The sequence below is a fragment of the Eulemur rufifrons genome, chromosome 19 (genome assembly GCF_041146395.1).
Source record: "Eulemur rufifrons isolate Redbay chromosome 19, OSU_ERuf_1, whole genome shotgun sequence".
Lineage (NCBI taxonomy): Eukaryota > Metazoa > Chordata > Mammalia > Primates > Lemuridae > Eulemur > Eulemur rufifrons.
Window position 1 is genome coordinate 97,860,719 of NC_091001.1, and position 17,081 is coordinate 97,877,799.

Sequence of the window (17,081 nt, forward strand, 5' to 3'; positions counted from 1 at the left end):
GCTGAGTGGCATCAGTCTCCCGTCCCGCTGCCGTCCCGCTGCCATCCCCCTTCTCCCTGGGGGGTGTTGGCCTCACTGGGTCTCCCTGTGTCTTTCTAACCGTCCATCCCAGCATGTCCATGTGTCCTCACTCTGCCCATTCGTGTGGGGTCTCTCAGCCTCTCTGTTTCTTCAGCAGACGTCCGCGAGGCCTCAGGACAAACACGGGGCCTGTGTGTCTGTCCTTCTGTCAGGGGAGCTTTGCTATCTATACAGGGTATTGGGCCTGGGGCTCCCACAGGAGCCTGAACGCCAGGCTGGGGAGGGGCTTCCTTTTTCCAGAAGGAGGCGCTGCGGGGCTAGTCAGGGGCACAGGCCCATGTGAGCTGGCCTGAGGTCAACAGGCAAGGGATGCCGGGTGGGGGTCCTGGGGCACAGGCCAGTCCCTTCAGGAGGCATCACTGAAGACCGGCATCCCAGGAAGAAAGGCTGCATGTGAAACTGCCATGGTGGGTGCTCAAGTGCTGAGAGAAAGCGACTGACGACTGACCCAGGCCCAGAGGACGCTGGTCCTGCTGCTTCCGCTCACAGCAGCCCTCTCAGACTTTAGGCGAGGCTGTAGCTGGTCCTCCTGCAGGAAGGGAAAGAAGCAGGGTCTGTCCTGCCACAGAGCCCCGTGGAAGGTTCCGTGGCTGCTCCTCATCTTCCCAGCAACTCCCCTTCAACGCCTCCCTTTGCAAGCCCTGTTAATGAAGCTACACGCCTGTTCCTCCAATTGCCATCAAGCAATTCCCCACCCGCTTGTCACGCCCCGACGTGGAAAGCGCCATCTGGGCATTATGCTGCGGAAGAGTCTGAGCCATCGCCACGGAGCAGCAGGGCTGGCCATGCCTCTCCCTGCCTGTCCCGTGCGGGCCTGTGTGTGAGCACGTGCCCATGGCTCTGTAAGGTGTGCACGCTGCGTGCCCACGAATGCAGTGGGCCAGGTGAGCTGACACGGCAGCAGGTGTCAGCTCTGACTCGGCCTCGGACTCTGTGCTGGGCTCCTGGGTTACAAAAATGAATAAAACACAGCCCCAGCCTTCAAGGTCCCCACAGCCTCCTGGGAAAGCCAGACAGTGAGCAGATCCTCCCGTGCAGTGGGGTCGGTGCTCTGGTGGGGGAAGGACAGGTCTCAGTGCAGCCTGTGGGAGGGAAGAGTGGAAGATCCCCAGGTGTCAGCTCCAGGGTGGATGCCGGTGCCTTTCGCCAAGACAGGGACGTGGGCGGAGGAGCCAGTTAGGGGAAGAAGATGGGTTTAGAGCTCGTGGGGACTGTCTGACATCCTTGTGGGATTATCAGGTGGGGATGTCCAAATGGGAGCCATATGTGGATCTGGAACTTAAAGGGCGTCCAGGGCAGAGGGGCAGCTTTAGGAGTCACCAGGCCCAAGAGGTGCTTGAGGTCAGGCAAATAGCTGAGGTCCCCAGGGGGCGGAGGAGAGCAAAAAGAACAGGGCAGCAAGGAGGGAGCCCATTGCCTGGTAGAGGGATTATCCACCAGGTAATCCAAGGAAGCAGAAGAACATCCAGGAGAAAAGGGAGTCACCGCGCTAAGGGAAGAATCTCCCAAAGGCAGGAGTGTTCAGCTATCTGTGTGATCCCGCAGGGTGATCTGCTGGCTGGCGTTAGTCATTCCCATGTCAGTGCACGTCTCTGTGCCGGCCTGTGTGTGCCCGTGTGCGCGGGGGCCCACCTCCGAAGGCTCGGCTGGCGGGAGGTGTCCTGGCTTGGCGCCTTTGGAGCGGGGCCGGCCATGAGGATGCACAGCCCGGCAAGGATCATGCAGGTGGGCACAGCACCGATGAGGACCTTGAGGGTAACCACCACCTCCTCCGCCTGCTGGCAGGCTCCTGCTTTATACCCTGCGAACCTGGAGAAACACCCCCCCACCCAGCTGGTCACGTCCTGCAAGCCGGGCTCCCTGGCTGGAGGGATCCCAGACACCCCACCCCACACTCTCCTGACGCTTGTACTTCATTTCCTGGTCAGATCAGCCTAATTACAGTGCAGGGGAGTGTCAAGGGCGTGGGCTGACCAGGGAATTTGGGGAGAGCTGTGAATGTGGGGAGCTGGGGCTTCAGTCCCCAAGAAAGCCCCTCTTGGTCACACGCACAGAGGACCCAGGGGGAGGAGGCTTCTCTCACTCTCGACAGAGCAGAGCTTGGGCCCCAGGCTCATGGGTGGCCCCTAGCTGGGCAGGGTGAGACTTTGCCCTCTTCTTCCCTCCCCACTGGTCCTTTGTGCCTCTGGCACCTGCCCACCCTGCGACTTACTCCAGACTGAGAGTGGAGATGCCCAGGGCCCCTGCGCCTGAAAGCTTCGTGAAGAAGACGTAGGAGGAATAGAAGATGGTCTCCACGCCTGGCCCGTGCCGGTGCTGCAGCTGAAAGTCATCCACCACGTCGGGCAGCATGGACCTGCAGGCAGGGAGGCACGGAGTTGTCCCTTTTATACCCTGGACAGGTAGCAGCCTGTGAGTTCTCTGCAGACAGAGACCAAGTGGGATTCATCCCTGGGTTCCTCCTGTCCAGGACCAACCTGGCCCCAGAGAGCCAGGCAATACGTGTGCCTGCACCCCACCACCCACCTCCCGCATTCCTGCTGCTTGGTACCCTAGTAGGAGGGCCCCATTGCCTGCACAGGCTGGGCACAGGGGACCTGGGACAGCAGGGTGACGTGAAGGAGGAAACACCCCTCATGAAAGTATATGAGGCTCCCACACCCACGTACCCTCCCCCAAGCCTACCAGGGTAGCAGCAAGGACACAGCAATGCTCACGCCAGATACAAAGGCCACGACATATGCCACGGGTGCTGTGGGCACAGCAGCCAGCAAGATTGCAAAAGGCACCATCATCTGGGGAGACAGACACACCAGCTGGCCCCCCACCTGCTCCCCGGGCTCTCTCATTCACACACAGCTCTTTACCATGACCCCCGCGCCTGGCCCTGTGCCAGGCTCTGAATACCCAAAGGGACACAGATCCAGGAGGCTCATCACCATGGTCACCTCCCCTGCCTCTTCCCCCAATTGCCACCCCCCACCTTGCTCCCCGCCTCACGCACACAGATCCCGAAGGCTGTGGTCCTCTTCCCAAACCGTTGGAGCACCCACTCCCACAGCGGGGTGCTCAGCACGGCCGAGACCTGTGAGAGAGCGGTGTCTCTGCCTGGGCTCTCAGCGCCCTGGCTTGCAGATGGGAGCCCGAACTCAGCTTTGCCCCTGGTTTGAACCAGTGGCTATTAATCTCATGACCCTGGCCCCAGGCCCACCCTCTGCCGGAATGCAGGTGACCAAGAGCAAAGCAACATCCAAAATGTTGACCACGAGAACTCCGCCCACACGTGTCACATCAAGGACCACACATATCCCCAACTTAGGCCCCCAAGTGACCAGGCCTCTGCCACCCCAAGTCCCCTCACCAGGATGGTTAGCACCAGGCTCTGGACGTGGTCGTGCAGCCGGGAGGCGTGTGTACAGAACAGGACCAGGTAGTTCTGCTCCACCTGAGGAGGTGGACGGGAATGTGTGTGTGCTGGGAACAGCAGAAGCTCAGAAGTTGAGGGCAAGGACAGGGCCTTAAGTCTGGCCTCTCCTTTGGGACCTTGAACTTGCCTTGCTGCCACCATCATGTAGTCCCTTCCCCCACAAAGGACACTTATCCCCAACACAGGGGATCCCTAGGCCACCCTCCCCACTTGCACAGCTAAGATCAGGTGGACTTTACTACATTTTAGGTAACATGAGAGGAAGCCACCCCAGCCGCTGTCAGCCTCCTAGCGCCTGGGCCCTGCTCGCCTCAACCCCACAAGCCCTACCCGGTCTCCGTCCTAGCGCCAGCCCCGCTGGGCCATGTGCCAGCTGCAGGTTTCTGCCTATAAAACTTAAGCCTAACCCTAATGCAGGGGGGCCGAGAGACCGAACCCTGAACCTACACAAGGTCAGCATGGCTGGAGCCAAGGGAGTGGGGACCAGCGGGCCAGAGGTACCTGAACGGCAGCTGAGATGAACAGGAAGGAGACCACCAGCTTCAGGAAGGGTGGGTGGCAGGCAGTGAGGCCCAGCCCAGCCAGGAAGCTCAGGCCTTGGCCTGAGGCTGGGGCAGTGGCGTCTGCACAGGAAGGTGACACTTTAGTTTGGCAGAGCTCAAAACCAACACCCACCCCCAAGAGGAGCCCTGCCCCCAGCTTCTGCCTCCCCAGCCCTCACTGCACCCCATACCTGGCCGCTCCTTCACCCCCAGGCAGAGCAGACCACTGCACACAGGGTAAATCACGACCACCACGGCGGCTGCAATGGAGTAGAGACAAGCCTGTGGGACAGGACAGAGCTGGGGTGGGGGCCGTGGCTCCGGCTCTCGGAGGTAGCGGCACTCAGGGCCAGGGCAGGAGTACCTCCCGATAGGAGCAGAGGGACCTGAGGCCCAAGCCCAAGGACGCCAGGTCCCCCTCCCCTGAATCAGCCCAGCAGGAGAGACCTAAGGGCCAGGATGGTCCTTCCACACTCATCCCCTCTGCTGACCTGCGCCTCCCGCATGGAAAGGAGGCTTCGATGCCACCAGGGGTCAGCGCGCTCTCTCTCATTTTGTGAAGCAAACGTCTGCATGCCAGGCCCCGAGGTTACAATGATGAGTGAGCGACCCATCCACCCCCAATAAGGGGCTTGGGGTGGGAGAAGGAGACAGACCACAAGCAGGCAATTACAGCACAGTGAGATGCGCAATGACCCCGACAACACAGAAAACAGGACAGTGCTACCTGCCACTCAGGGAGGGACACGCATGTGATAAAATGTATATAAAGACGTGCAAGCGAGTGACAGTCAGCCAAGTCAGGACAGAGGCTGCCTCTGGGGAAGGGGAGGAAAGAGAAAGAAGACAGGATGGGGTCACGGGTGTGGGGCCGTGCAGATGTCCTGGGCCTCATGCTCAGAGGGGCGCTGCACTTGGGGTTTAATGCTCTGCTGTTGCTGTCTTGAAATTCTTGAATTCTAGTTTTATCTGTGAATTTGTATTTTGTAAGTGAAGTCCAATGGTGGCATGGGCCACCCAGGGCTTCGAGCATCAGTTCACATGTGGCTCCGCACCAAGGGAGGGGTTCTCAGGCTCTTGCTCCCCGCTCTTTGGCACCTTCCCGTCCCCAACCCTTAGCCACTGGCACCCTTGCTCTACCCACATCCTGTCAACCACTGGGCAGCATTGGGGAGGGGGCGTGGAGAGGCCTGAGTGGGGGCCTGCGTGTGGGTGCAGGGAGGGCTGGCCCAGGAGGGGCAAGGCCATAGCCCTAGGCTGGCAGTGCCAGGGTGGATTTGGAGAGCCGGGGCCTCTCACCCACCCCAGTCCAGGCATCTAGCAGGCACCCAGCGAGGCCCAGTGCTGGAGGTTGCAATGCCTCGGTTGGAGCAGTGGGCACAGTGGGAGAGGGAGATTGATTTCTCACGCTCCCTGAGGCCCCGCACTTTCATTCTGACTGTACACAGGCAAGGTTATAGCTGGCCCTGCAGATGGGCTTGAGGACAGGTGTACAAGGACTCCATTGTAACGCTTTCTTAAGTGACTGGTTGGCCATGGGGATTTGTGCTATTATTCTCATGATTTTGAAAGCTTGGGTGGGGAGGGGGACAGAATCCCCTGGATGGCTTGTTAAGATAGAGATTGCTGGGCCCATCCCCAGAATTTGGGAATAGAAGGTCTGGGGTGGGGCCCAAGAATTTTCCTTCCTAACAAGTCCCCAGGTGAGGCTGATGCTTCTGGTCCGGGGACCACGTTTTGATAATCACCACCTTGTGCCTTTTTGTGACTCTGAAATTCACAAAATCTGAATATTCATTAATTTAAAAACAAGCAAAAAAGGCCAACGCAGAAGGGTGCAGGGCACACTGAGGAGAGGCCACAGCCAAACCCGGGGCGGGGTAGCCTGTGCCAAGTCCCGAAGGCAAGGGCCCCCCTTGGCCAAACTGCCTTCAGATGTCACTCTGACGTGCTGGGGAAGTGGCTGGAGGGGAGAGGCTGCTGCAGTGGGTGCCGGCGTGGGCCAGGGAAGAGCAGTGGGATGCAGAGTAGTTGAACACACGCCAGATTTTTGTTCTAGAAAATGGGCATGACTTGGTAATAGGCTGGAGAGGTGAGAGAGGAGGCAAGGAGGATGCCCAGGGTTCTGGAGGATAACGATGCCATCGGCTTAAGGAGAAAGGCGGGGAATAGAGAAGTAAAAGATAAACTTGGGAGAGAGTAGGTGTGTATCCGCTATTTGCTGCAGAGGGACCTGCTGCCAGTGGGGCTGCTCGGCTTCCCCCTCTCTTCCCACCACTTCCCAGGGGCTGGGGGTCGCCTGGCAGGACGGGTCAGAGGAGGGGCTTTATCCAGAGCGGCAGGGACACCAAACCCCTCTGCCGCCCCTCTCCCTGCCCCTGGCAGTCCCCTTCCTGCCCCCCTGCGGCCCCTTCTCGGGTCAGCCTCCCCAGTCCGGACGCTGCGCGGATGTGCTGGAAGGAGCGGGGAGAGGCAGGATTAGCGGGGCTTGGGGGCTTGCGGGGCACGTGCTCAGCTGGAAGGAAGGAGAGGGCAGAGAGCCCCAGCAGACAGGTGGAGCAGCGGACCTAGAGGAAGGAGGCCACGTGACCCCGCAGAGGGGGTCCCCCGCCTCGGGCACTCACGGCATCGGGGGAGACCGCGGCCGGCTCGGGGACCACAGTGTCTTCGCAGCTGTGGGGCCCATGGGCTCCTGACACGATGAGCCCATGCACGGTGGCCCCCATCAGCGTTCCCGCCATCTCCAGGGTCATCCCTGAAGACAGGGCGCAGCAAGGTGACTGGACCCGCCGGGCGCGGGGTCCCAGGGGCGGCGCCCGCCCTCCCGCAGCCGCCACACTCACGGTAGGCGGTGGCCGAGTCCCGCTCCCTCGGGCTGGGCGTCAGGAGCATGGTGAGCGCCGTGTAGGGCACCTGGAAGAACTGAGGCGCCCGGCAGGGCTTAGGATGTCCCCCCGATTTGCCAGGCTAAGGCCAGCACCCGCCCCGTCGCATCCTGGCACCCACAGGCTGGAATGACACATCCCAACCGCTACCCCGGGAGCCGGAGTTAGGGGCTCAAAGGCAGGAGGGGGCTTCCAGCGCAGCTAATGGTAGATTTCCAGGCACAGAGGGGAAGGGGAGGGCGGTGAGTCCCCCCAAAACAGTTCAGCGTGGCCACTGGCCAGCATTGGGGTTCCCCAGAGTCCAGGCCCACGAAGGGGGCCCTGCTTACCGTGGCCAGGGCCTGGAACAGGCAGTAGAAGGTTGTGTACCAGAGGCCTCGCAGGCTGGTGAAGGGGGGCAGGAACCACAGGAAGAAGTAGGCCAAGGCGACAAAGGGGGTGCAGCCCAGCACCCTGCAGAAGCACAGCTGAGGTGGAGCGGCCCCCAGCACCAGGACAGGAAGAGCCGGGAACCACCTTACCCCTTCTCTGCCCCTTGAGAAGCCCTGGGCTGGGGCTCTCAGGTGGAAGCCGTGGAGGGGGAGGAGTGGGCTGTGGAGGTGGTGGGCGTGGGGAGCCATTCACTGCTGGGGCTCTGGGGGCTCTTGGGTGCTCGGCGGTGCCATTCCCTGTATTAAGGACACTGGAGCACAGGAAGGTGTGCTTCCTCCGTGAGACCTTCCATGGCCTCCAGGGCAGCCTGACTACACTTAGAGCCACAGGCCACGCCTGGGAGTCTTGGAGGCTTTGTCCAGCTCTGTGCCATCTGGTGAGACAGGGTCCCCCAAAATGTCTCTCAACTGCTGCATGACTCACAGTGTGACCCAGTCCAGTCCCCAGTGCGCCTACTACACTGTTCAGTCTTGTCCACTAGCTGTCCAGAGGGTTTCCACTAAGAAACAGGCTGTGACAAACACAGTGAGCCTAGGGCCAGGGTGGGTGCCTGGATCCTAGGGAGGGGCTGCTCACCAGGGCATGAGTCGTCCTGACGTGGACCTCCTGCTCCTGTTGATGAGGAACCCAGCCACAGGGTCGGCAGCTGCCCCAGACACTTTCCCTCCAAACAGGACAAATGACACCTGGGCAGCAGGGATCTGAAATGGACAGGGGAGGGGACTGACAGCCAAGGCCTGGCAGAGTCAGAGGGTACCCAGGGCCGCCCGGCCTCCCCCACAAGGACACTGATGAGAAGGGGTGAGGGTGAGTCTGCACTATGGAAGAAACGGGCCGTGGAGGGAGCTGACAGCATCATTATTACTCGTGTCGGCCCCTTCTAGAGAGGACTCCAGGGGCTCTCATCTAGGAGCGGCTCAGAGCAAGGAGGGTGCACCTGGGCTGACAGGCAGAGGTAGACATTGTGTTTCACAAGGAAAATGGTTTATTGGTTTTTCTGACTACATAAATGATACACTCAGTAGAAAAGCATTCAAACAATACAGGAAAACATTAAGTGAAGCTCACCTGCAATCCCACCATGCTGAGACAACTGCCAGAAGAATTTTGATGATCATTCTTTCATGCATTTGTGTTTGAAATTTATAATTTTACATAAACGGGGTCATATCAGAGTGTCATTTAAAAAATCATGGATACCTTATTTTAAAAATTTGATTTTACTTACCCTCTATCCTCTACCATTCCCTCCTATAGCCAACATTAACAACTTGGTGTGTATCCTTCTAGAATTTTCTCCATGCTCATATTTTAATCATGTATAAATGCATACATACATATACCCATATGAATGTACATATGGAGCATGTTTTTGTTTTGCTAAAATGGGATCATTTTATATACTCTTCTCTAAAACTAGCTTTTCTTATTTGACAGATCATGGATATCCTTCCAAAAGAATGGTACAGATCATTCTTTTGAATGGTTGTCCAAGAGTCCATCATGTGGACTAGCTTACTTACCCAACCGCTTCTGTAATGTTGGGTTATCACATTGTTTCTCATTTCCCACTACCAACAGGCTGCAATAGACATCCTTGAGGAGACTGCTCTCGGTAGCATCTGACTTTCTGTCAGGCTCGGGTCAGAAGTGCTGTCTACCGAGGATGGCGGGAGTGGAAGTACAGGTGGGGGTGGAGGGCCCCGACACCAAGGAAGATGCCAGCAGGAGACCCTGGGCGGCTGCCCACACTCACCTGTGCCACGTCAAGCAGGAAGAGCTGTAGGTAAAAGGCTGTGGCACTGGAAGCCACCTGGTTGGGGACCCCACCAATGCCATAGCACACCTTCGTACAGAAAGAGAGGCGATCAGCTCTGTTGTCCTGGAGGAGACAGAGGTGTTAAGCCCCTACCCCCACAGACACAAAACAGCTCCCCACACCACCATGGCTTCCGGAAGCATCCTGAGGTCCCTATGATGTCTTGAGGGCTTTTACAGTAACCCCTCAGACCCATTTTGTCCCTAAATCATCCTAAGGGGAAGTGAGATAGAAAAAAAAAGAAAAATCCTGAACCATGACCTCTAAACATTTCCAGGCGGAAATTCTTCCTTACATTTCCCCCATGCTTCCTGCTGCGGGCAACTTTAACCTACTGAGTCAGCAGGCCAGAGCTGGGAGACCTGGGCTTGAGCCCTTTCTTTGTCATCTACTCCCTGTGTGACCTTTCTTTTCTCTAAGCCTTGTTTTCTTTATCTGTCAAATGCAGTAGATATCCCTGCCAACCTTACAAGGTTGCTTTGGTGAGTAAGTGAGGCAATGGCTCTGAGAGCAGATTGTTAAATGTTCAAGACCTTTGCGAGCCAGCTGTTGAACCACTGGCAGCCTGAAATCAGTTATAGTGAGTACGTAAAACACAGAAAGCCAGTACACATAACAAATCAGAACTTCCTCCCCCTCCAGCCTACTACTGAAACAAAGTAATGTTTATGAGCTCTCAATAGATATATATCTCACAAGCCCTAACCGTCCTGCACACTCCAGGTTATGAACCCCAGACTTGAATATGTGAATATTCAACCGCCTTCTTACAGCCCCACATGGATGACAGAGAGGCATCAGCTTAGCATGGTCAAAACACAGATTCTGATTTCTATCCCGCTTTCTAAACCAGCTCCTAGTCCCCATTGCATCAATGACACCACTGTCCCTTCTGTGGCTCAGGGCACAAACCTAGGATTCATCCTTGCTTCCTCTTCCCAAATCCCCATCTCATCTATCAGTGAGCACCTCCTAACTGGATTCTCTGCTTCTGCTCTTGTTCCCTGTGATCCACTCTCCATGTAGCAGCCAGTGATCTTGTAATAATATAAATCAGACCCTGTCTCCTTGCTGCTTAAAACCTTCCACAGTTTGAATAAAACTCCAAGTCCTCACAGTAGCCTAATGAGCCCACCCCATCAGCTCTCACTGCCTTGCCCACCTCACTTCAAATAGCTCTCCTTCAGCCATGGTGGCTTCCTTCCTAATGCCCAAGCCTGTTGCTGCCTCAGGGCCTTTGCACTGCCTGGGAGGTTCTTCTGTCTTCAAAGAGCTGACTCCTTGTCATTCAGGTCTGAGCTTAAATGTCACCTCACACTCCCTGACCACCCAAGTCTCTCTCTTTGTATTTTACTGCCTGGTATACTCCCATTTATTAATATTTCCTGGCTCTCCCCACTGGAATGTAAGCTCTCTGAGAGTAAGAACTATAACTTTTATTTGCTATGGTGTCTCCAGTACCTGGAACAATGCTTGGTATACAGTAGGTGCTCAATATATTCACTGAAGCAATAAATGGCCATGAAAAACACTGTGTAAAGTGCTATTTCTTCAAAAGATGATGAGGATGCTTCTTTCTCATCCTTTGTTTGGGGACGGGAGGGGGAGTGGGGAGGACTCCGGCTTCACCCACTCTGGTATCTTGCAGGACCCCGCAAGCAGGCTCTTCTGAAGGCAGGTCTTCCCAGATAAGGGTTTATCACATCCTTTGCACACTCTTCCTACCCACAGGAGAAAACCACATTCAAGGCAGGATGTGTTCTCCTTTTCTGATATTTGTGTGAACATTATGTCAACTTCCAGAAAACTTTAAAAACAGGCAGAATCCACATGACAGTCTTCCCCTCCCCCATGATGGGACTCTTGTTTCCCCCTAAATGGGCCTAGCAAGTTTGTGGAACACAGAAGGCACTCAAAAGAAACTCCAGCTGAAACTAGGCATACAGTAGTTTTACCTTCTTATGTCAAAGCCCTTCACAGTTTTATAGTCAGAGAAACTCGGATTCAAATCCTGGGATCTGCCATTTCTCACTGTGTGACCCAACGAAGCTACTTAGCCTTGCAGAGCTTCAGTTTCCTCCCATGTAAAATGGAACAATACACCTCACAGGGCTGTAAGGAGAATTAAATGCTGGTACTTCATTGCCAATGTTAGTTTTCCCTCTTGCTGTTGTTAGTCTCACCCTGAATTTCTAAATTTCCCTGGGAAGCGAGAGTCCGCAGAGAGCCTCCTTATCTCACTTTCTTTCTTGGGGGGCCCAATCCTTTGCTCTGAAGTGCCTGAGAGAAAGCACTGAGCCAAGATGGGGGATTGAGGTGGTCAAGTGAGGCCACAGAACGCCCTGACCATGGAGTGGGGAGTGGATGTCTGGTTCAGCGAGACCCACAGAGCCCAGAGGTTCCTAACTCCTCTCCAGCACAGCCACCCTTGCCGCACGTGCCCAGCCCCATCATGAGGGCTGCGGAGGCACGGAGGACACCACCGGGTTCCCACCTGCCAGGAAGGCCATTCCTGGGGTCAGTCTCCCCCAGGAGGGCCTGGTGCTTGGGTGACACCAGGGCTTCAGAGGGTGACTGGGGAAGGGAGACAGCCTCCTCATGCACAACTGAAACCCTACCTGCCCAGGGCTCAGGGACCTCCGGGAGGACCTGCAGTTAGTGGTCTGGACAAGAGCACTAGTCTGGGAATCAGGAGACAGGAGAGGGCGCTGGTCCTGTCTTGTTGAATGAATCCAGCGAGTTACCTCCCTTGTCCAGGACCCAGTTTATTCTCTGTGGGGCGCCCCAATATCCTCAGCCTCTTTGCTATCAACTGCCAAAGCCCCCAGAGGGGTGGGCAATCCTGCAGCGCTGCCTGGCTGGGTGAGGGGCTGCAATGCGCAGCCCTCCAGCCCCCTGGGGACACAGGCCGCCCCGCTTCTCCGCACGCACCACCCGTCTACACCCCCCACCCCCGCGCCCTCGCTTTGCTCTCACCAAGTCGGGCTCCAAGGTGAGCGCTTCTAGATGGGGCGGCGGCGCCTCCGCGGTTGGGGCCGGTCCAGGAGGCACCGCCATCGCGCACAGCTGCTCTGATCGCCGCCGGTGTCGCCTTGCCGTTATCGCCCCGCGGAGGGGCGGCTCCGCGCCAAGTGGGCGCGGCGAGGGGCGGTCTGGCCCGGCCGCCAGCAACGCGCGGGAAACCGGGAACTGCGAAGTGCAGGGCTCCGTTTCCCCAAACACTCCAAGGGCCAATTCGCTGGGGGAACGCGCGCAAATGCGCCAGGATTGTTTTCCTTGGGGGTAGGTCCCCAAGGGAGTAAGCGCCCTGCAGACCGAGGAGGGGATCGCGCTAAACCCTCTTGCTAAATCCCCATGGGTAAAAGTTAGCAAAAAGTTTAAAGATGAAGCAATAGAAGCAACTTGTTCAAACTTAGATTATGGCTGAACAGGCTTTCAACCTGCTAAACTTGATATCGGATGCACAAAATACACATTTTTCAATTTCTCATACAGAAGGTGAGGATGTCCATGTAACTAAGTTCTTGCCCGTGAACGCAAGCAGAGTGGTGTATGCAATATTCCCGAAAGGACCTTAGAAGAGGAGGCAAACAGTAACTGAAAATGCATCACAGACCTAAATGTAAAGGCTAAAATTATAAAATTCATAAGCAAACGAGCAAATCCTCATAATATTGGGTTAGACCATTGTTTCTTAGGACATGGCAAGCCCAAGGTGGACCACATCAAAATGAAAAACTAAGAAAAACTATGTGCTGTAAAAGTAGGTGAAAAGACAACCCACAGAGTGGGAGAAAATGGTTGCAAAACATAAGAGATTTGTATTGATAAAGAACTCTCATAACTCAACAATTAAAAGACAACCCAATTTTAAAATGGCCAAAGGATTTGAGTAGATATTTCTCTAAAGATATGCAAACGAACAATAAGCACATGGTAATACAAAACTACAATGAGATACCATCTCTTAGGGTGGCTATGATGAAAAAACAGACAAGTGTAGGGGAAGATGTGAAGAAATCAGATCCCTCATACATTGCTGGTGGGAATGGAAACTAGTAAAGGCAGGCCTCTTGGAAAAGTCTGGCAGTTCCTCATAAAGTTAAACGTGGAGTTACTAACCACATGACCCAGCTATTTCACTCCTATTTCACACCGAGAAATGAAAACATGTTCACATACAAACTTGAACACAAATGTTCATTAGCATTATTTATTATATATTATAGCCAAAAAATGGAAACCAAATGTTCAACAGGTTATGAATGGATAAATATAATGTGGATAAACACAATGGACTATTGGGCAATAAAAGTGAATGAAGGACTGATACAACATAGATGAACTTTGAAGACATTATGCTAAGAAGCCACACACACACAAAATACTGTATAATTCCATTTATACGAAATGTCCAGAATTGGCAAATACATAGAGACAGAATGTAGATTTGTAGTTGTCTAAGTCTGGTGGGAGGGAGTGACTGCTATTGAGTATGGGGTGTCTTTTAGAGTGGATGAAAATTTTCTAAAATTAGATTGTGATAGTTGCGCAACCAGTGAACATAGAAAACCCCACCGAATTACAAACTTTAAATGGGTGAATTACATGGGATGTGAATTACATCTCAATAAAGCCACTGGGGTCTGTGTTTCTTCCTACTGATTGAAATGAAAATGTGATGGCTGGTGACAGTGCAGCTATCTTGAGACCCTGAGTGCTGAGATAGGTAGATCAAATGTACAGGAATCTGATGGTTTCAGTAAAATTGATCTACCAGGTCTGAACTTCTTACCTCTCTGGACGTTTGCATGGGAAACAAAAAAAAAACCTGATCTCCTAAGCAACTATTATTTTGGTTTTTTTGTCATGGCTAAATCTAATCCTAAAGGATACACTACCCAGTTTAGAGCAAGTCATTCTATTTTATGTCTCAATTCTTAATCTACACAATGGATACCTTTTGTTTCCTTGATTGAGGTGGAAGGATTGATTAGATAATTCATGTGCTAAATATTTAATTCCTTGGAAATTAAACTAAAGCTAAAGTTTCTTTAGATAATCTTTTAAATATAATTTTATATGCATTTTTAGAAACATTTCATTCCCAACACTTGTAGTTTGTTATGTATACTACCACAATTTTAATTTTGAAAGGAAGCAGGAAAAAAAAAAATCTATGTTTTTTGCACAGAATGTATTTAAAATAAAAGGCATTTTTTTTCCTACCAGCTATTATTTTACTTAGAGTGATGGTAAATTTGCTGTAGTGGCTCATGCCTGTAATCCCAGCTACTCAGAGGCTGAGGCAGGAGGATCACTTGAGCCCAGGAGTTTGAGACTAGCCTGGGCAACATAGCAAGGGTTTGGTGGTGCACACCTGTAGCCCTAGCTATTCAGGAGGCTGAGGCGGGAGGATCGCTTGAGCCCAGGAGTTTGAGGCTACAGTGAGCTAGGATTGTGACACTGCACACCAGCCTGGGTGAGAAGAGTGAGACTCCATCTCAAAAAAAAAAAAAAAAAAAAAGAAAAGAAAAGAAAAGTTTGTAATGTAATTTTTAATAAAGACAAATAAATTAGATTTCAAAAAATAAAACAGCATGATTAAAATAACCAAAGTAGCTGCCTTTTAATTAAACCAAAAGACTAATACACTAAAAAATCTCTCAAAGGATGCACACCAAAATGTTATTAGTGGTTATCTCTGAATGATGGAATAGGTAATTTAAAGATCATTTTTGCATATCTACACATTATAATTTTCTATAATGAGCATGAATTACCTGTGCAAAAAAAAAATACATTTAAGACAAATGACAAAGAACCAAATATTAGTCTATGGAATAAACCACTTCTATTTAAGGATTTAGTGTGATTAGCAATTTTTTAATTAAATGGTTTGTACTTAGGAAGATAAAGAACAAAGGAGTAAACCCTACTACAGAGTCTTCATGCTAGTTCAATTCATGACACACAAGATGGTTTAAAAAATAAACATAAGCACTAGGTTAGTATTTTAAATATCACATTTTTACATTTCTGAGTATTAAATGAAAGTAATGCTGGTTGAAGTGAAGGCACCTAATAAATGTTTGTTGATTCTCAAACTGAATGACTTTGACAAAAATAACAAATGTGTCCACATATAATTATTTTATAACAAGTGTAAATTATTTCAGAGATCCCTTTAACAAAGAGTATTTCATCCTTAAGAGAAGAGTTCTTTAACCATTAGCAAAAGATTGCCTTCCAAATAGTTTAAGGCACTGAAATAGATGCATACATATTATCAATAGAATGAAACATCATGAAGTTATACTGAATGAGAGAAGTATTTAAGATTCATTTTTAACCTGGAAAATGCACAGTAATTTCATCAATACATCAGAATCTGCAAAATTAGAAACATATTTTCATATATCAGCCCTAGCAATTATTTTCAAGAAACTGACTGAAGGCAGTTTTGGAACAACTGCTTAGGTCAAATTGTATTCCATACCTAACATGCTTATATTTTCAAGTTTTCCTTCCCTTAGCAATTTCAGTTTGTTTTCCAAAGTCAACCTGTTATGAGAATTTTACACATCTAACAACTGTACAACTTTTAAACTTTCAGGTAAAAAGCTTTATCGCTGATTCTCATTTAGAAAACCTTTGAGACTATTATGCACATTAACAAAAATTTTCAGAGTTACAAAAATTAAGGTTATTGCTGAAGACAGGTCTTTCTCTATAGGAACCTCTCACTGGGGTGTGTTTTACATGTATACACACGAGATCCTCCAATGGTTAAATAATTAAAAACCGGAAAATCCACCAAGGAGGCTTTTTTTTTGACATGGCTTGCTCTGTTGCCCAGACTGGAGTGTAGCCTCCTAAGTAGCTGGGACTACAGGTGCATGCCACCATACCCAGTTAATTAAAAAAAAAATTTTTTGTAGAGATGGGATTGCTATGTTGCCGAGGCTGGTCTCAAACTTGTAGCCTCAAGTGATCCTCTGGCCTTGTCCTCCCAAAGTGCTGGGATTGTAAGTGTTAGCTACCCTGCACCCTGTGTGGAGGCTTTTCTATAGGTATATAAGAAACATTCCCAGTGAGAGGTCCCTTACAGAAATACATAAAAAATCATATATTGATTATAATTATGTCAATGAAAATGCTACATGATAGGCCTATATGAAACATTTTCTTAAAGATTCTTGAACATATTAACAATCATAAGTTACTTTTTATATCTGAAAGATAAGTTCATTGATTTTATCATCTCATTTGTAAACATTACCGACAATAAATATTTATTTTCAAATTATGTACCTGTTTATTTCTGAGAATAAAGGACAAAAGGAAAAGGCTCCCCTGTGTCCTCTCTCCCTTTCTAATAAAAACACAGACCTCTGCCACATGGATGGCTGAGAGCTAGGAAAACAGACCACCAACAAAAGATAGGTCATCTGGTTACGTACATATTTCCCTTGTTATTCCTGAGCCTTTAGTAAAAACCTTAATTAAATGTTCCAGTCTTGTCTCAGCTGTGCTATAAAACACAGGTTTATGTCATGATTAGTTCAGCATTAATAGGCAGAAGCCTCTCTAGGAGCAAGCTGTGGGGGACAAGGATAACAGCTTCACACAGGATTTCCTGAAGAATGGTACTTCTACCACATTCCTAAGAATCACTCGAGATTAAAAATGCAGATCCAGCACCCATCCCAGATACAATGAATGTTTATGGTAGGTGACAGGAATGGGCATTTTTTAAAGCTTCCCAAGTGATTCTTACACTAAGGCTTGAGAATCATTGTGAACCACTGCTTTTTAAGACTGGTTCTCAAAATGTGGGCAAGAGACGCCTGGGGGTGGGTCCCTGGCATCCCTTCAGGGAGTCTTCAAAGTCA

General features: G+C 51.3%; 1 protein-coding gene across 1 annotated transcript; it reads right to left on the reverse strand.

Moving 5' to 3' along the window:
* MFSD2B (MFSD2 lysolipid transporter B, sphingolipid) lies at positions 1-12,698 on the reverse strand. The gene is made up of 15 exons (XM_069493888.1): positions 12,680-12,698; positions 12,141-12,530; positions 9,124-9,251; positions 7,944-8,068; positions 7,265-7,388; positions 6,894-6,972; positions 6,675-6,805; positions 4,242-4,332; positions 4,010-4,131; positions 3,443-3,526; positions 3,086-3,166; positions 2,767-2,876; positions 2,294-2,437; positions 1,714-1,890; positions 1-610 (listed from the first exon to the last, which is right to left on the reverse strand). The coding sequence occupies exons 1-15, from the start codon at positions 12,696-12,698 to the stop codon at positions 586-588; spliced, it is 1,830 nt and encodes a 609-aa protein (XP_069349989.1). The 3' UTR covers positions 1-585.
* Positions 12,699-17,081: the final 4,383 nt, after the last annotated feature.

Coding starts and splice junctions, on each gene's coding strand:
- MFSD2B (XM_069493888.1), bottom strand. Junction 2,877..3,085: donor CCACAGCCTTCGGGATCTGT/GTGCGTGAGGCG, acceptor CTGTCTCCCCAG/ATGATGGTGCCTTTTGCAAT. Junction 1,891..2,293: donor ATCTCCACTCTCAGTCTGGA/GTAAGTCGCAGG, acceptor GTGTTTCTCCAG/GTTCGCAGGGTATAAAGCAG.